Source organism: Alligator sinensis, unplaced genomic scaffold (assembly GCF_000455745.1).
Source record: "Alligator sinensis unplaced genomic scaffold, ASM45574v1 scaffold108_1, whole genome shotgun sequence".
In the NCBI taxonomy this organism is placed as follows: Eukaryota; Metazoa; Chordata; order Crocodylia; family Alligatoridae; genus Alligator; species Alligator sinensis.
Genome location: NW_005842110.1, coordinates 2148763 through 2168870, shown reverse-complemented (window position 1 = coordinate 2168870; position 20108 = coordinate 2148763). Strand labels below are relative to the sequence as shown.

Genomic DNA, 20108 nt, shown 5'->3' with positions numbered 1-20108 from the left:
CCCCCAATCCCTGCTGAGAGGCTGTACCTGAAAGCAGCTGTAAATTGCTCCCACCATCAGATTATGCACCCACCATGACCTCCTACACCAAGTCACACACTGAGAGAAACTGCGACTGAAATAGCAACCAGCTCCTATGCCGGCTCTACCACAACACTGCCTCAGAGCGGCTCCCTTTAGGACAGAGCTTTCCAAACTTTTCATGTTGGTGACACACTTTTTAGACATGCATCATTTCACGACACAGTAATTCAGTTCCGGGGGAGGGGCCAAGGGAAGCAGACACGAGTAAGGGAGCTCCGCGGTGCTCTTCCGCAAAATTTTCTGCATTTTGCGCGACACACCAACACACTGCCGCCGACACACTAATGTGTCATGGCACACAGTTTGGAAAGCTCTGCTTTAGGAGATGTTACAGAAAAGGATGACAGCAGTAACAAAAGGTTACCTTCTGTGCAGTGCGAAAATAGATACTCTTGTCTGCCCCGCAGCTGATCATCCTCACTTTCCCATCATTAGCTGGAACAAAGAAAAAGAAATAGGTCCAACAAATAAACACAACAGGAACTCAACAGTGGAACAGTTGTTTATTGCATGTTCCTCATTCCTCCCTCTACAGCCCCAACTAGCCAAGCCCGACTATGCTGTAGGGAGTCAGTACTGCAGGCTGGTGCACCAGAAGCCCTTTCTGTCCTCAAGAAGGAATAGTCTTTTTTACTAGTTCAGAGGGCTCAGCCACAGTGAATTCCAAAGGGAACTTAATAAACCATCAGGCCACTGGACAGCAGGTAGACATTTAAAAATTCTGCAATTCCTCTGAGCATAGCTTTTGCTCTCTGGATACTAAAGCCCTTCCTCTTGGTGCAGGCTGGGGATGAAGAATGGAGCGTCTACCCCATACCGTAGGCCAAAAATACCAGCCTGGATACTTTTTCCAAAGTCAAGCTCCACTCTCCCTCAGCTATGATAACAATAGATGGATGTAGCCATTTCATATGGGTTAAAAAGCAGGGGGGTGGGGAAATGATTAGTTGTTAGCCCAAATAAATATGAAGGGATTTCAATTCCCAAAGAGGCGGAAAAGATAAGACAAGCCTTGCTTTCTAGTATGACTGTAGCTGTAAATGAGGAGAAAGAAGCAAGTTAAACTGTAACCTCACATAAATCAGGAATTACAAGGTTAAATAATTCTACCGAATGTCACAGCCATGATATGGCAGCAGCAGTATTCTTGATGCTGGGCAGATTTTGCTTACATCAGCATAAATAAAATTATACGGGCTCTCCAACCTGCAAACTTCACAGCTGTGATGGAAGAGGAATGCTCATCCAGAGTCTGCTGCAACCTATAGTCCTTCCCAGCATCCAAAACATGGATCAGTCTGTCCCGACTTGCTGATGCCAAGAGCTTAAATCCTGCCAGAGATTTTACAAGGGAAGCAAAACCTTTACTGAAAAGCAATTTGCTTCTTTGACCATAATATTAAGCATCTTCAAGTTGCACAGTAGACACCCTTCCTAATAAGTTTAGTACAAGTAAAGCAGGTGCATACAAAGGAACATCCCCCAGGTTTCAATTTGCAATAGAACACACAAAATGTAGTGATCTAAAACTCCCCACATCCATATAGTAGCAAGAGATGGAAGCCTTTTCAAACTCAGGGCCTTCTCCTTCAGTGCTACAAAAGCCTCTGCTCTGAGAGCTAAAGGAGCAGCTTCCCACTAGAGACTTGTTATACATAACAGCCAGAAAAAAGAGTTGCTCTACCTCAGGCACAAGACAATACATCATGCAGGCCACATAAGCAAGCAGTGGAAATAAAACCCTTCTGTTTCTTACCTGTGTCAGGTTTGGAGTACTCCAGGCAGAGGATCTCAGAGTCATGAGCTTCTACCTTCAGCATTTCCCTAAGGGACTGCAACTCATAAATTCTGAAATAAGACAAAAGATTTCAGTGCCCACATAGAAATATAGAGTAAAAAAAGGGAGACACTCTTCTCTATGTTCACCCCTGTCCCACAGTCATACCACCCAAGAAGCCCTAGGGTTACCTGAGCGTGCCTATCCTGTCCCCTGAGGCCAGATGCTCTCCACTGGGGCTCACACACACAGTGCGAATCCCCACCTTCATGTCTGTAACCTGTGTGTCAGCTTTATCTGCACTCCCACCAGAGTTGTAATCAGTGTCAAGCAGGCACTGAGTGTTGTCATCCACATAGATGATTTTCATCAGGTCCTTAAAAGAGAAAAGACCAAAGAAGTACTGAAGTGGAGAATTGGCAGTCAGGCTCAGTAGGCATCTGAACCGATAGCCAATGCACTGCTTGGAAGGGGGGAAAAATAAGAGATAATGGAAGAGGAAGTTAGAACATCAGTGTCCATCTCCTTTAAAAGAGCCAGAGTGCACCTTATTCTGTGCCACTAAGAATGGAAAAGACTTTCCTCACATCGCCTTTCCTCACCTCTGTGCAGCCATAAAATATTTTATGGCAGCATAAAAGCAAAGCAAACAGACAGACATCCATATCCTTTATTGCACCATAAATGGCCAAAGTTTGTGGCTGTGGCAAAAGTGGTAATAGATTGTGCTACTTTTTTTGTGACAGACATCTGTTTTTTTGTGATGGGAGAATGCAGGCAGCCTGCAGCTGCTCACACTCCCAAGCCACCCTGGGTATCTCCTTTAGAGGCCTGTGGAGCCTAATCTTACAAACTCCAGGAAGCCCTGCACAGGTTTGAGCCCCTCAGGCCCCTGGAGCACCTGCATAGTTTCCCAGCTTCCAGAGACATGTCTCCAGGAATATCAGGGCAATTCTCTGTAGAGAGGGAAAGCCAGGGTTCCCAACTTACAAAAACATACCCTGGGATCTCTCCAGGATGTCTGTTTAAGCATGGAAAGCCTGGCATGTCCCCACTTATGGTGATGCACCCTGGGATCTCCCCAGTGTGTCTCTCTAAGTGGGAAAAGCCCAGAATTCCCCACTTACCAAGATGCAACCCCAACATCTCCTAAGTGCATCTCCTTAAGCAGGGAGATCTTGTGCTGTGGCTCCATAAATGGGGAATCCTAGGCTTTTCTCACTTAAGGACATGTGCTGGGGAGATCCCAGGGTGTATCTCCATAAGCAAGGAAACCTCGACTTTCTGCCTTACAGAGACATGCCCAAAGATTCCTTGGAGCATATGTAAGTGGGGAAAGCAAGGCAGGTGCTCTAGAAACCTGAGGGGTTCAATCCTGCTAGGGAATTCCCAAGGCATACAGGATTGGGCCTCTCAAGCCCCAGGAGAACATGTCACCCGTTGTCCCACAGCATGAACAGGCAGAATAAGGGTGACATGTGTTACACCTAATGAAGAAAATCAGCTGTGCCAGAACACATCCTAGCATAGCTGATGTCATTTAATTTAACAACATCTGTTTCTACCCTCAGAGAAGCCTCCAGGCTACAAAATACTAAAATAAGGATGCAGTGGGAACTACATGAAGCATTCTTGAAGGTCAACGCAAGTAGGCCTAAATCGTCATAAATCTCTCTGGCAAAGTAGTTTGTTTTACCAAGTGCAGTTTGCTCAGAAATGGATCTAGAGAGCTGGTCACATAAGAGCAACAGAAGCAAATAGCTGCAACCAGTCACTGTACTGAGTTTCTTTCCATTTAACATCACTATAGATAGAAGGAAATAGGAATCAGATGGTGTGGATTTAGAACTCTCTTCCCATCCCTGCCCCCAGTCTCCATCATTCATGGAACATTCTTCCACCAATCCTGATAATTAAATAATTATATGAATTGCAGGATTGGGAGGAACAAGAGAAACAGTTATACCCTCTTCTGAAACAGTTGGCATAAGCCACTCTGGACAGGATGAGACAAGGCGATTTATCTGGTTCAAAATAACAAGTTTTAAGACGTTTACAAAATATTCAGATTTTTGTTTACACTTGATCTGCCCCTGCACAACTTCTCCAGGTCCGTCAAACTTCCCTCGGATGACCTTTGGGCCTTAACTCTGACATTGCTGTACATAAGCCAAAGGCCAAGAAATGAGCTGTCTTGGCAGCCTGGGGTTCTTACACTGCTGAGGATGTTCCGATGCAGAGCTGAGCCATGAATGTTGGAACTCTCCGTGTTCCACAAACGAATGGTGTTGTCAGATGAACAGGTGATAAAGGAGCTTGGGGGAAGGTAGGACTGATTGTTGTCCTTCACCTCAGGATACACCTAGAAGTACATAAAGAACAACCCCAAAGTGAGATGTCACTGTGGTTTGTTTTTAAGACACTAGCAATAAGCTTCCGACAAGTTAATGAGACAGAAAGGAACGATCTCACTCCAAAATTCTATTCTCACTGGCTGGCCAATCACTGGTTTGTGTTCCTTTCACAAACCAACACTGAGTAGAGTTCCCTGGCTAGAATAGTAAGCCCCCTTGCTTTCTTCCACAGCAATGAGAAAGGAGCGAGCTGATATCCCTCATCTCTTCAAGTGCGCATTAGCGGGAGGCACTGGGCTGTTGCCAGACAAGGCAGTGACAGAAGTGATGTTTTGTTGTGCAGTCAGCCCCTGAAAGCACTCTACAGCCATGCCCTGACAGAGGCGCATGGTTGCAGAGAGCTTTATAAGTGCCCAATTGCATGACAAATGAACCTTCATTACATGAGGGTTCAGGTGAAGGCACTCCAAAGCAGAGCACCTTCAGTAACTTCTGTCAGTCCCTGCCAGGAACACGGTTGGGCTGAAGCATCCCAATGCTGTCTTCAGGATGGTGGGTGGGGAAAGAAGAGGAGGGAGTTTAGTCTGGGGTTTACCACACCTGCTCTGGAGGCAGGGAGGGCAGGGGGTGGATTGGAGCCCCCCAGTGGTGGGTTGGGGAATTGGGGGCTCCAATCCACCCCCGCTTCAGCGCAGGCTGAGCAAACCCAAAACTGAACTCCTTCCCCTCCTTTCCCCCATCCCATCCTAAAGACAGCACTACAGCTTGGGGAAGCAGGGGCAGGGCTATGGCAGAGAGGCACAAACTCAATCTGCCAACTCCCCACCCCGGACCCAACAGGCAACATCCGTTGGATTGGGGGATCACTGTAACTTGTGGCACTATCTGGGAAGTGCCATGAGTTACAGCAGGGAACTGCATATCTGTCAGAACCCAGTTCTTTGAAGCCCCACATACCACTAAAGAGTCATGTTCCGGGTCAGGTTAGAAAGATGATAAATACCCTAGTTTTGCTTCCTTCTCATTACCAAGTCTCCCTTTTCTGAGGTGACCTGTGAATGTTGAAACTCCACACAGATTCTTACTTCCTGCCATGACTCTCTCAGAGACAGAGAGAGAGAGAGAGAGAGAGAGAGAGGGAGAACGAGCTAAATATATGTACTAGAAACCATAGAGCCTTGCTGGGAAATGCATACAGACCTAGTAAACAGGCTGAGATCTGAGTTGAGATCTGATCATGTTTCATGCATTTACCCTTAGATCATATGTTCAAAAAGTTATACTTCAAGCACAGACAGACTGAACTGAACACATTTTAGGAGCAAGTTTGCGTTTAAAAGCCACCAATGACTTCTCAAATCTTTTATACTTAAAGGTACACATGTACCAGTTTCGACAAACAATGGACTTTTTCCTGAATTTCTGGGAGGTGGGAATTGCCTTTTAATGGTACATTATTTTTCAATAATGCTTTTCACCCAAAGAGCAGAGCCAGTCACAACTGCACATCTAAAGAATAGCTCCCAATTCCACTGAGTTACAGCAGAACCAGAAAAACCACAAGTGATTTGGGTTGATCCTCTCTGTAACCAGCATTTGCATTTAATTAAGAAAGTTCCTCAGCTACTTTCCTCACCTGCATCCCCCAACCCACCACATGTACTAGAAAAACCACTCATGGCCCACCATTACCTCAATGCTCCACACGCAGGAAGAGTGATACAAAGCAGAGTAAACCTTGCCAACTTTCTTCGGGTCCTTGACATCCCACACGTATAGGCTGTGGTCATTATATACACATGATAGCCACTGGTTGGTGGGGTCAAAAGTCAGGGCAATCGTGTCTGGATACTTGGCATCAGTCATGCCAGAGAAGAGACGGCTGTGCAAAAATAGGACCATATTCTGGTTACTGAGTGCAACACTGAAGAAAAAGAAGTCAGACCAAGGAGCAAACAGGAAAAACTGGACCTCTTATCCTCTGAAAGACTAGAGGTTGGGATTAGCCAGGACCATACAGTTGTGTAGGGTTAAAGCAAGCAAGTTGGAGAACTGACCTGCTTGAACAGTATATCTGCCTACCAAAAGGGGCCTGAGATTTCTTGGATGAGAGGGGCCAGAAGAACTGGTTCCATGATTTGGTTTTCTTCTTTTCAGTCTGCACATTCTGCACCTATTTCATCCCTTGCTTAGTAGACCCTCACTAACATTCTGGAAACAGCCAGAACAAGAGGGTCTTCAAATCTTTGGAACCCTAGTCATTCCCTGTCCGAACACAAGGAAACAAGGAAAGCAGAGAATAATATTTTTGTCTCCTTACATCTCTGACACAAGCAGGTGGGAGTGAAAGGTGGCACAGCACAAGCAACAAAATGCCTACTTCTACTCTAGTCTCCAAGCTACCCACAGGAGAACTAAAAGCTGAAATTAAATCAAATTAAAACCCAGACAGCAAAGTCCTGGTGCTTCACACCAGCACAGAAAATAAATTCCAGCGCTATATGGTAGAACAAGGATATCAAACTGGTTTGGCCCTCCAGGCTGCACCAGACTCATTTCTGGTGGTGGGGCAAACAGGGGCAGTGTCAACCCCTCCCAGGAACTAGAGGGTTTAACACCACTGTTGCTCATCCTGCCTGTGCAGAAAGAAATCCCCAACAGGACTCCATACCCTGATGGAGTGACTGCAGCACTGCTACTGCCACCTAATTCCTGGCCTCTCCAAGAGCGTGATGGACTGGATGATTGACACCCTTGTTGTAGAAGCAAAATAACCATATTAAGAGTTCACAGAATCATAGAGAAGTGGGGCTGGAATGAACCTCCAGAAGTCATCTAGTCCTTTCCCCTGCCTCAGGCAGGATCATCCCTATCCAAACCATCCCACACCAACCGTAATCTAAACTCTACATAAAACTACCGTCATCCCTGACAACACAGACCAAACACCTTAACCTGCCACAAGTAAAGCAGGGGAACCACAGCAGTCAATGTCCTGCTTCAAGAAATGTTGTCAATATATGCTCAAGGGATCCCAAGTAGAGGGCTACATCCAACATTACAGAGAAAGCAAAAAACCCCACAGGTCATACCAATCTGGCCATGGGGTAAAATTCCTTCTTGATCCCAAACATGGCCATCAGTCTGACCAGAAGTGAAAGGGCAAGACCCCCACTAGCCAGGAGCCTCTGGCTTTGGTCCCAGCAGATGCATTGGCACACCCCAGTTAAAACCCTCAGCTTTAGCTGCAGCCAACACACAATGCTTCTGGGAAGGCTTAAAAACACCCTGACATGCAACAGAAAGGGCAGAAGGGGGCAACCAGCAAAGCCCAGAAGCATGAGAAATACCCACAGTATGCCTAGATCATCCCTGACAATGGCTGTCTAATCTCTTCTTGAACACCTCCAGTGATGGAGTCCACAACTTCCCTAAGCAGACTATTCCACTGCCTCACTGTTCAACAGTCAAGAGGTTTTTTCAGATATCCAGTCTAAACTTACTTTACTGCAACTTCAAGCCATTAGTCTACATACTCCTCTCTGCAGCAAGAGAAAAAAGGTGTTTTCCCTCTTCTTTATGGAAGTCCTTCAAGTATTTAAAGACTGCTGGCATGTCCCCTCTTAAGCACCTTTTCTGCAAGCAAGCTGAATATGCTTAGTTCCTTCAGCCTCCCCTCATGATTTGCCTTCCAAGCCCTTGATCTTGCCTGGCAAATCATGAGGGGAGGGTTCAGAGGGTTCTTGCCTGTCTCTGAACCTGCTCTATCTTCTCCATGTTCTTTTTTTAAGATGTGGAGCGCAGAACCGCACACAGTACCCCAGATGAGGCCATGTCTTGTAACTAATGCTTCTACTGATGCAGCCCAAAACTGCATTCACCTTTTGTGCAGCTGCATCATGCTGCAGACTCATATAGTCTGATCTACCAAGACTCCTACGTCCTTTTCCAAAATGCCACCATCCAGTCAGATGTTACTCATTTTATACTTGTGTTTTGATTAGTTCTCCCATTCTGTAGCACCTTGCATTTGTCGGCATTGAACTTCATCCTGTTAGCTCTAGCTCAACTTTCCAATCTGTCAAGATCCTTCTGAATTGTGTTCACATCCTCCAACAAGTTTGCAATCCTTCCCAGTTTCATGTCAGCTACAAATCTGCTCAAGAAGCTTTCTATGCCAACATCCAAATCATTAATAAACACTTTGAACAGCAGTGAGCCCAGGACAGACCCCTGCGACTCCATTCAAGACCCCTTGCCATTCTAACATCAACCCATTAATCATTATCCTTTGCTTGCAGCTATTGAGCCAGTTATCTATTCCACCTTATAGTAGTTTTATTTAGCCTACATTTCTCCAATTTGTTTATAAGTAGGTCATGTGGGACCTTGTCCAAAGCCCTGCTGAAGTTCAGATACACTAGGAGTAGGGCCTGGTTTAAATCGCAATTTCACATTTTTTGTGAAAAATCATGAATTGAAGTGATTTTCACAAAAAATGTGATTTGCAATAAAATGCCACTATATAGCCACCTGCTGGGGAGTTTCCCAGCAAGAGGCCATATCATGGCATTTCATTGCAACAAGACAGTTGCTGCAAGCATTGGATGGAGTGGGAAATGCAGTGATATAATTTTAATTGCAGATTTTGCAAATGGCCATCCTTAGAATATGCTCCAGTAACTTCCCAGGTACTGAGGTGAAGCTAATCAATCCCCTGGGTCCTTTTAAAAAAAAAAAAAAAAAGAGAAGCACTACATTGGCCTTTTTCCAGTCTTCTGGTACTTGACCCATCTCCCATGACTTCGTGAAGATCACTGCTAAGGACTCTAAGATCTCCTCTACTAGTTCCTTCAGGACCCTGGGATGAAGCTCTTTCAGCCCTGCTGACGAAGTCAACCCCAAACAAAAGCTCTCTGACCATCTATTTTGTTTGTTATTTTGTTATCCTTATCCTCCTTTGTGAAATGCAGCTTGTTTTTCATCTTTGCCTTACTGATTTTGTCCCTGCAGGTTCTTGCTACTTCCTCACATGCCTCCTTGGTGATCTGCCCATTTTTCCATTTCCCTTATGCTTTCCTTTTGCATTTGAGCTAGTGTGAACTTACAAAGAGATGCTCAGAGAGGACAGAGGTTTGGTAATTTACAAGACACTGAGCTCTGCAAAATTGGGCTGGAAATTTTGGGAGGAGAGAGACCTGCTCATTGTTCAGGTCTCCTAGCCAAAAACTAAGAAAAATGTATTTTAAGTGTTATGAATGCTGCAAAACTCCAAGCAAAGGTTCATATTAGGTTCAACTCTAAAACCCTGCAGGAAGGTTGAGTCACGTTCTGGCCACCTTAGCATGCGGAGGCCAGGGGAGATTCATGCAGTTGCCACCTTAGCAGAGGCCAGGGGAGATTTAAATGGAAGACTCATGAGGTCATGTACAGCTGACTAGGATTCAAGAATTCTGGTTTTTATTGCTCTCTCTGCCACTAACTTGCTGGGCAACTGTAGGCAAGTTTCTTCACCTTTCTGTGATTTATTTTCTTCATATGCAAGCTGGAAATCATGCTTATGCTCATCTTTATCAAAGGGAAAATGATTTTTCTTTACTCAGCTGTGCCATTCTCAAATAATGGTCCCAAATAAGGGGAATTACTCTATTACCTCAGGAACTGTGCCTCCCTCTCCCCCACCACGCTCCAAGATGCAAGCAGAAATGTTCTCTTTTGTTAACAGTTATCACCAACCGCAGGAACTTCTCTCATCCCAAAAGCCAAGGGAGAGAATGTGAGCAGTCACTCACATTACATTAAAGGAATTCACCACCACAACAGACAAAGAAACAATTCACTCCAACTAATACATGAACCCTTCACCCCAGCAGGTCAGACTGATGCTGCTTGGAGCACTCTAGACAGGCAGGTGCCAATGTACATATAATTTATCTGTAATTTATTTACAGAGGCTACCCCTGCTGCCACCCTAAAGAAAAACAAGCACATGAACTGTGAAACTGTCCTTATTGACAGGGTGAATCCAACTCCTGCAGACATTATTACTACTGGGCCTTTCCCACTATAGTGCCAAGGAAACTAGAATGGGTTCTCTTGATTTAAGGGGGAGAAGAGAGCCAAAAAGGCTCACCTACCCACCCCGCTTGGGCTTACATCAGCCTACCTAGGTAGTTGTACCCATAGTATATCATCTAGCTCAGCAAATAGAAGGATTAGGTGAAGAATCTGGGGACAAGGGCCAAAGGGAATATACAGTAATTGAAGGTTTGCAAGTCTGCACCCTAATTTTGCAAGTGCAAACTATGGGAGCAACAATGGAGGGCTGGGGAAGAGGAGCACAGGACATCTTTTATTGAAAGCCAACTAACTAATGCAGCTGTGGGCCGTAATGCTGGAGACAGGCATTCCACAAAGAAGCTATGGTATGCACTGGTATAATAAGAATTTGTGTGTTTTCCCGTTTCCTTTAAAACAACAAACACAGTTAAGATTGGAATCAGCCCTACAAATGCATGCTTGGGAGTCACATGATTGCCTCTGCCTGGGGAGAATGAAAGACTTGGGACTAGTTAAGAGCACTTTTAAAGAGCAAGTGATCAGCTTTCATGATCGAGTACTACCAGAGTAGGTAACCTCTTAAAAGTGGAAGCAATATGCCCAGCTCCATCCCTGGGTTACCATCCTGCTCCCAATTTAGCCTTTGGGAAACAGTAAATTATTTGAACTGTTTACTCAGCCCTCCCAAGAAGTTTTTGCCCTGTTCAACTTTATTGAAACACTTAGGAAAATTTCAGTGCATCTGTAAAGACGAGGTAAGTCTGTGAAATGGGGTGGGAAGGAGATGGGAGACAAAAGGAAAGGGCAAAAAAGAAAAAAAAGGAGGACAGAAGGCACAAGGATGGAAGGAAGGAAGGAAGGAAGGAAGGAAGAAAGAAAGAAAGAAAGAACACACAAGGGCAAGGGATTGCGTTCACAAAAACAATATCCCATGAAAGTCTCTGCATCTTTTGTCAATGGAGCTGTGTTACAGGGTAAGAACTCAGGGGTGCCAAGGCAAAGGTAAGCCCATTTAATTCATCACTGCAGCCCCATCTCTAACCCATCCAAGCTTCCCTCATCTCCTTCCACCCTATCTGCATTACCTGGCTTCAGTGATGCTGGCAATGTCTGTCCCCAAGAAATGTGGTTTCGGCAGCGTAGTTACAAAGTGAAGGTTCAAAGGGTTAAAAATCCGCACCGTGCCATCCGCACAACCACAGAAGATGTAGTCATGGTTCACAGAGATGCAGTTTGCCACGGTAGTCTGAGGAAGACACAACACCAACCAAAATGGTAAGCGGCGCTCTCACTTTGAAGATCACCACATGAATGAGAGCACACAAAACAACTAGGGTCAGAAAGACGAAGTGAAGTGAAGTGAAATGAAGCCATTGAGACTAAGGAAAAGCCTGAAATCCTGACTTCCTGTTTGAGAAGCATCAAACCCAGTTTGCTACGGGAGCTAAATAGTTACTGACCAGGTAGATGCAGCCCTCAGGGCCTGCTCCTCTGTGGGTCCAAATTAAAAAATTACCTCTGTAGATTTTAGCAGAGCTACACAGATTTTACACCAGCTGAGGATCTGGACCAATGAACATTTCTCTTGTGCTCCTGAGATATGTTCAGCAACACAGGCTGGGAAACAACATCTAGCTCTGCACAAGCCACTGAACATGTTTCCTGCTCCCGAGGGACAAAGGTGGGAAAAGTAAGAGTCTTCTTCCTTCTGCTGGGATTTTAACAAATGGCAGAAAATGATGGAAAATGGAGCCAGGGCGAGTTGAAGCCAAAGACTTCGTTCTGACTTACTGTGAAGCTGTCGGTGTTCTGAAGAGAAGGAAGAGGGGAAAGGCAGAATTTAGAGCAGAAAGGAAACAAAAGAGAGACATTTCATTTGGGGAAGCATGGAACCATTTTGCCATGGCTTCAATATGGTGAATCTTTCAGGGTTACCATTTTGCTTTACATTTTGTGGTTTTCTACCTTACATTTAAATATGAAAATCTTAGACCTCCAAGCTACTTGGCCAGCACACACCAGCAAAGTCCACTACCACATAGGAAAACTGACTTTAAGACTCACGAAGGTTTTGTTTCTTGGGTGACAGGAGACACTGCAGAAGCAGTTTGTTTTATCCCTGATAAAATGAGAGCTCCCCATTGTCACTAACTTCTCCCAACTCTGCAACTCCTCCCCAACATGGAGGAGCCACACCCAACCTCCCGTAGCCAGAAGGGCATTCATTAAAGGGTTAAACCTTGCAGACAGCACCTTAAGAATTAGAGGGTCCATTCAATACAATCCTTTTCAATGGCTAGCTTTGGAACAGAAGACTTCATTTCCATCTCTGCCCTTCTAAGCACGCCCTTTCATGGAACAAGTTAAGTCTCCAAATTCTCCTCACGAGTCAACATTCTCGCTGCTAATGGCAGCTGGCAGCCTCCGGATGTCCCCGTCTCTCCCACTCCATGTCAACAGGCATGAAGTACAAGGACAGCAGACACAACTTACCCTCAGCTCCACCCACTTGTCTAGCAGTCGTTTTTCATTGAATTCACACAGGAGGCCTGAGGAGGTGATGCAGAAAGTGCTGTCAGCTTTTTTACCCCTTCCACATGCCACATCGGTGAAGAAGTTGTTCCTCAGCTCTCCCAGCAAACCAGAGCGCCCTAGCAAGGGGACTGTGGCATTCACCTGCCAAAAGACAACAACCTGCTAGTGAGAATATATAACATGCTACAGTAGAGACTGCAAAAGACAGTCTGACAAAAGAGGTTGTAATAACTAGAATCACAGGGTTGGCAGCAATCTCGGTCTCAAGGATCATACCCTGCATAAGTGCTCGATTCCCTCTTCCTAGATCAACCTAGCCAGACCTACTTGCTGCAGCTCCACAATGCATTAGGACCAGCAGTAGCAGCAAATCACGGGGAAGGAGTACCTGTTTTTGGCCATCTGGCATACATGTCAGCCAATCAGAGGCACTTGAAGCAATGCTGGGGTTAAACACTGGCTGGTCTTCCCTGATGACGGAGACCAAGCTGTAAACTGTACTGACTGATGCGTCACTGGAAGACTTGTGATATGAAATGTGAAAAGTTACCTTTGAATAAATTTGGCTTTGGGCTACAGATAAGCAAACTAACATGGAGTAATTTGATGTGACACAGTAGTAGAGGAAGCCACGGGGCTAAACCCACTATCCGATGCTCTGAAAACACACCCCCTCAAAATCACAGATGTCAAAATCAGAGGAAGAGGCAAAGCACAGGTTTGGCAGGCACATCTATGTTGCTACTGTCACACAAAAATGGAAGTGCCATTGAAAAAGTGTCAGAATATAGTAAACTATGCTCGATTGCCACGTGTGTCCTTGCAGCTGAATACATGAAACCCAGGTTTGTGTGCCATGTGTAACCTTCCCTAAATGACTGCCCACTGGAGGTTATGGCTTGAGCGCCATGGTCAAAAGGACTCTCATTCACTTCAATTGATAAATCAAAGAGTTATTCTGTGGGCTCCTGCTCCCCAAAGCTATTGGAAAGAGCCAGATACTAAAGAAGCCCTACTCACTGCTTCTCCTCAAGACTTTTCCCATCCCTTGTTCTCACCTTGGAGGTTTTGCTGTCATCCAAGTACCAGAACTTGATATGCCGGTTACCAACTGTGACAAAATAACTACAGTCTTCCGAGAATGACACTGCTGTCACCTTGCTTGAAACCTTGTTGGCTGCCACCACAATGTTTTTCTGAAAAAAAGATAACTTGTTTAAGCATCTTGCTTGATACAAGTACTGAAGAGGTTCATTTCAACTACAGGCATAGCCTCAGCCATTAATCAAATTCTAGTAACTAGCTCATCATGCCTTTGTATCAGTCCCACTCTCCATTGTCTTAACTAGATAAGTCAGCAACCACCAGGGTCCACAGTAACAGTACTGCCTGGGCCTTGGCTACTGGTTTCATCATCACAGGGAGCTCAGAACAAGCATACTTCCCTTTCTAAACAATGAAAGCACAGTATGCCAACACCAGCTGGAGGTCTTTCAACCCCCAAGCAGCAATGGGCAGAACATCCAGAATAGGTAGAATGTATTTTGCACAGGAAACCACTATAAATCTCTTCGTGTGGGGAGTGGAATGAAAGTACAGATGGGCAAAGGAGATAAAGAAGATGCTTCTGTTTGGCCTAGAGGAAGAAGCAAGACAGTTGTGCCTGCTGCAGTTCTCCCGTGCACACATCAAATGCCCAAGAGAAAGGGAGGGAAAGAAGCACAAGAGATGGCTTTTCCCGAGGAGAATGACCAGGCTGCAAGAACAGCCTCTCCCTGACCCTTGTGCTTGAACATTTTTGTCTATTGATTAGTAGCCAAGAAAGGATTAAAAGCTCTTGTCTCTCTCCTCTGTGACTGCATCCACACAAGCGCGGATGTTTGTTTCCCTGGGGACAAGTAGCGGTGACACATTTTGTGCACTGCTACTTGTCCTCGGGGAACAAACATGCCACACGTCCTCTGGCGCATGGCAAGTTACCCAGGGGGGGGTAAGGGGGGGGCTGCCACTACATGTGCCACCCTGCTTATTTTTGGCGTAGATTTTTTTTTACCCCGGGATCTCCCAGAAAAAACACCCCCCACACTGCAGGGTAGCAACATGGGGAACACCTGCATGTGTGATGTGTGGTGTTGCAGACAGGTCTGTGGTGCCACATATGGCACATCCACACTCGTCTGGACACAGCCAATGAGTTTTAAGGCTAGGCCTTTTTCTGCAGTATTCAATTACCCAATAATGCACCAAATGGAGATATTAAAATGCTCACCTGAATCAACAATTCATATCCTCATTTTTCCTCCCTCCCTCCCCTCTCACAAGCCATCCCTCCAATGCAGTGTCCAACTCAGAAGCTGTGGCTCTCCAAGAGGCCTGCTGCATGTCTGTCCCAAGATGCTGAGAGACCTGCAGAGGCAGGGGAGCAAGATAAGGCTGTGGCACCAGCAGCACAAAGGCAGTCTCCAGTCCAGATGCAGGGGACTTTAAGACAGCTCTTCCCCAAGTGAGAAGACATGGAATGCTTTTAGAGTCCTCCCTCTCGGTCCCCAATGATCACACAACTGCTATGGGCTTTCCCCTTGTGAGAACCAGAGAGTACCACAGACTTGTTTCATCAGGACCAAACTTCCAAATCAGCCTCTCAAACTGGAAAAAAGGGATATCACAGCAGCTATCTCCTATGCAAGAGGAAAGATAGCCTTCTGGTTAAAGGAAGATTCTGGGCTCCTGTCCAATGCCCAATTCCAGGCTCTGCCACTGATTTCTTCCATGACTTTGCAGAAGTCATGCTCTCTGACTTCAGTTCCCCACCAGAAAAATTAGAAAAACAATCCTTTCTCCCCATATTTTTCTGCGGTGGTCTATTAAGTTCTTTGGCAGAGAGGCAGTCTATCACCCCATGGATGTGTAGTGTCTACCTCAACAGGGACTCCCCAAGTAAGCACTAAGAGAAGAAATAAACAATACAAGAACACAAAAACTTGGATCATCAAGGCAGCACAAAGATTTTCATTCCAAGTAAGCAATAACCTTACTTTGATAAATTCATCTTTCAATCATTATCTTCAGTTGCCTTATATAGAAGAACTGAAAGATTACACACTGGATTTTCAATGGACATAAGGACTCTGCTATTTAAACTTCAGAGAGAGACTCAGACAAGAACTGGGCAGGTTCAGAAAGCAGGATCAGAAATATTAGCTAACAATGAAGATGACACATGAAGAGAATCTGAACTATAGCCTGAGGGAGCTGATGAAGTAGTTAACAGCATGCCAAAGGGAACATAGACCTGCAGCTGCATAACAAAATTAACAGCCATATTAAAATTTAAAAAACCCATCTCTCTCCCAGAGAGGGCTGGTTACTGCCAGAGGTAGAGACAGAAGTAGAGGGAAGGAACCAACTCAAACTAGTGGAAACATGATCATCTGGTTCTCTTAATATCACAAAGGGCCCCAGGCTCAATACATTTATTGCCATTATAAAACACTTATACAATGTTGTCAATTTGCATACACAATCTAAAAGAAAAGCAAATAAAGCACAGCCTGTATTCTGGTCTAGCACTGCCCCCACTCAGAACATATCTGGTCCCTGTGCCAGGTATACCCGATTACCTCCATACAGCTGTACTGACAGTCCTTTTTAAGTGCTTCTCATTCCTCCTCCTTGCATCAAAAAAAAAGGGTTTATAATATTCCCATTCCAAACAGAACAAAAGCAAAATGATTCATGAATGTCCATAACAGGGACTCACCAAAAAGAGACAGAGAGTGAGAGAGAGACTTCTAGCTTGCAACCCCCTCCCCTCCCCCATCATCACCTTCCCCCAGATAAATTAGTTTAACCAGGCTCTATAAAAAACACAAGACACTGACAGTCTTGCAGCCCAGACCTCTCTGACTCCACAGCAAGATATCTCATCTATCTTGTAAATTGTAAGGAACAACCCTGGGGATAAACTAAATAACTAAATAGGCCTCTTCCATCTCTAGCTTGTCTGATTCTATGAACGTCAAAGAGAGTAGACTTAAACAGCACTATAATCAGACTTACTGAGAGCCCTCTGTGTGTACGCACGTTTTTCCGTGACATTAAACCAACCTTCCTGTACACTTACCTTCCATGACCACACATTGACAATCATGTCATGCTGATAACCCACTGAGACAATGTACTTGGAGCTAGGTGAGAAAGAGACGCAGGCCACACCATACTTGTGTTCTTGGAGCTCAGCCACCTGGGTTCGTTCAGCCACATCCCACACGCGAACAGCTGGCATGTGTCCACTCTGGAGGGAAGAATGCCACAACTGACACAGTCTCACACACTCTCAGAAAGGACTATGGGACATTAGCCATCTTCTCACACTCAGAGGCTGTCACTCATAGTTAGGGTTTGAGACATGGGCAGAAGGTAGAGCAGGAGAGAGTGCACCCCTTATTTTGGCATATTTGATCTGTGAAGCAGCAGAAGGTTATGGTCTCCAGAGATGTTTGCCAGCACTGTGTCTGCGAGAATGTATGTATATAAAAAGAGCATATATGAAATAAAATACTGGGTAGGTAGAAATGCTTGCCAAATGCGTGCCTGACAAGCAAACCCTACTAAGCATCTTCCTCATGATTTCACATGGAAGCCTGTCAATAGGTAGCCCTGCAAGATAACATCTCCATGGCAACAAGGCAAAATGCGTCTTTTCTGGTCTGGGTTAAAGCAAGTCACTTGACTGTGTGTAGGAGTAATACATTTGCTTGCAAAAAAACTTGAAGCCTGGAACCCAGAACTGAGCATGTTTAATTGTCCTGCTGTTTCACAGCTTTACCAACATGGTCAGGTGCCCTGGAAAACCACAGCGGTCAAATTTTAACATGTTCAGCTCAGTTTTTCCCTTTAACATGACACAGTTACAATTAAGACAGTAGAACAGACTCAGACTCAACACAGCTACTACTCAAAGCATTTATATTCCTTTAACACATACACCTTTTAGATCTCCATCGCCCCTTTGAGACCTTACCAAACTGAATGCATGTTAAATAGTGTAATATTCACCAATATTAAGCTCCATCAGCTCTCTACAGACAAGAAACTTATTCCTCTGGGGAAAACCTCCATTTTCTTTTATATTTGAGATCTGCAGACTAGAGCTATCAGATATGGTGGCCTGAGGGGCAGCTTCTACGTTCCGACTCCAGAAAATTTAGTCATGCATCAGCTCGAGGTATTACTAGACGGAGCCAATAGATCTGAGCTTGCTAGAAATCAGACGTCATAAGCTGAATGCCTCTGGGTCAGCAATTACCAAGCTATTCTAACTGCAGTACTTCAGGAGGCAGAACTAAGCCAAGAACAAGTGCTACCTCCAGCAGGGGACACTATAAGACAAGATAAATGCTCAAAATAAAAGGCCTCAGGGAGGACAGAGACCCAAATGGCTGCTGAGCTGGTTAAAAAAAATTTTTTTTTTCAAAAATTTTGAAAAAAGGGAAATGGAGGAAGAAGGAAAAATGTTTCACCATGTTCCAAACTTTCCACATTCAACTCCTCAGCAAAGTTTCAAATTGAAACACTTTGTTTTGCATCACTGGGGAAATGACCAAAGCACATGCACGTGAGCATTTTTAAACCTTCACTCCATACCTCAAGCAAGGAGAAAAAGGAGTCCTTCAAAAACATCAAGGTAAAATTTAGTTTTTGGAAAATAAAATATTTAGCTTTAAGTCTTTATAGCAAAATTCTAAATTTCAACCAAATGAAAACCATGTTTGGGTTCAAAAAATGAGTTATTAAAAATAGTTTTGATGGATGATTTTTAACCATCTGTGCTGTGCAGCTGTAACTTGCTACCCTCTGTACTTGATCTATAGAAGAGATGAGCATTATAGCCTTATCTAAGAAGATTTCTAGTTAGTAAGAGCCAACATCTTGGCAACTGAAGCAGGGGCTTCCAGGGCTAACACAGTGAACTCCATAGCCTGCATTCAAGCTTTGTAGCTTGGGGTTATAATATACTTCTCTCTTCTGCTTTTGGGGCCCAGAGGGGACCTCTAACACACAGTCAGTCAGTTACATAGGCATGGAGTCCAATGACACCAACCATTAATGACACACAACAGCAAACCCAGTGTGACCAAAAAGGGGACAATCAACATTTTTGTGGGTTTCTAAGATCCAACAGTTCCAAACTCCAGCCACGTACATTATACATTTCTTAGACTTCTAATTCAGACCAGACCTGCAATGCAGTCATCCTTGCCTCCCAGACATTTGAAAGGCAAAAGATGTCACCAGCAGCAAAGTGTACAGTGCCAAACCCACAGACACCAGCATCTCTGTCACTAATCCAAAAGCTCTATTCCACACAGGCTTTTCACTTTTTCCATGACATTGTTACCATCTTGGATCATTTCCTGAGGGATAAGGCCCTAAATTCAATCCAGCAGCTAGGAATTCACAGTCCCTTCCTTTCCTTCTTCTGTGATGTTAACAGGTAGAGTCAGTGTCCTTAACTAATCTCCACCCTACCTTTAGCACAAGGATACCATCCCAGGAGTTTTACTACCAAGATGGAAAGACAGAACACCCTTTCTACAGGCATTTAGTAGCAAGTCAGGTTCATGCTAAATATAAATGACAGTGTGCCAGAACTGTATTTCCCTATCTAAATCAGTGCAGAGGTTTCCTCTATAGCTCTTCTAGGAGTAAAAACCATGTGAAAAGGCATGCGGACTAAACGAAACCCAGGTCTTCTCCATAGTTCCCATCCCCCAAACTAACTAAACTTCTTCCACCCCAATCTAAAATGGTATAGACTGGAAAGATGCACCTCTTCCCTCTTAAACAGTTTTCAGCACTTACCTCTCCAGTAACCAGATACTTTCCATCAGGGGAGAAAGCGAGAGCTGTAATTGTTTTCCTAAAAAAAATATAAAGAGAGAGAGAGAGAACGGGATACTATGAAATGGTGCCAGGACTTGATTTCATTGCAATCTGCCATGACTGGGGAGTGGAATAGGATGCGCTGGAAGGAGGCCTGAGTTGCATGTAATGACCTGACATGGCAGTTCTGTTTTCAGGGACTGAACACTTGCAGCGGGGATTCCCTGCAGTCCAAACATCTAGCATTGTGTTAACAGCGCAGAAAGGGTCCTGCAAGTCTGGACTTGCCACTGAACACAGGTCTTTACCTGACAGCTGAAGGGCTGAAACCTCAGGTGAAAAAAAAAATTATGCAAGCCTCACAGAATTCGAGTAAAACAGCCTCTGTGCCATTCCTTGGAGAAGTTCTTCCT

At 44.8% G+C, this 20108-nt stretch overlaps 1 protein-coding gene across 11 annotated transcripts in view; it reads right to left on the bottom strand.

Annotated features, from left to right (window-relative positions):
• Positions 1 to 20108, bottom strand: part of MAPKBP1 (mitogen-activated protein kinase binding protein 1) — a 119939-nt gene that overhangs the window by 32021 nt on the left and 67810 nt on the right. For 4 of the 11 annotated variants that reach the window (XM_025205291.1, XM_025205290.1, XM_025205296.1 and 1 more), the window contains exons 5-16: positions 19675 to 19732; positions 16934 to 17125; positions 13869 to 14006; positions 12769 to 12951; positions 12067 to 12084; positions 11361 to 11521; positions 5908 to 6097; positions 4077 to 4223; positions 2053 to 2237; positions 1841 to 1932; positions 1291 to 1416; positions 449 to 519 (exon numbers count right to left, since the gene is read on the bottom strand). In XM_025205291.1, coding sequence (XP_025061076.1) covers positions 449 to 519; positions 1291 to 1416; positions 1841 to 1932; positions 2053 to 2237; positions 4077 to 4223; positions 5908 to 6097; positions 11361 to 11521; positions 12067 to 12084; positions 12769 to 12951; positions 13869 to 14006; positions 16934 to 17125; positions 19675 to 19732 — 1561 coding nt within the window. The remainder of the gene's footprint in view (positions 1 to 448; positions 520 to 1290; positions 1417 to 1840; positions 1933 to 2052; positions 2238 to 4076; positions 4224 to 5907; positions 6098 to 11360; positions 11522 to 12066; positions 12085 to 12768; positions 12952 to 13868; positions 14007 to 16933; positions 17126 to 19674; positions 19733 to 20108) is intronic. The other 7 variants (XM_025205293.1, XM_025205299.1, XM_025205294.1 and 4 more) reach the window with 5 other exon arrangements.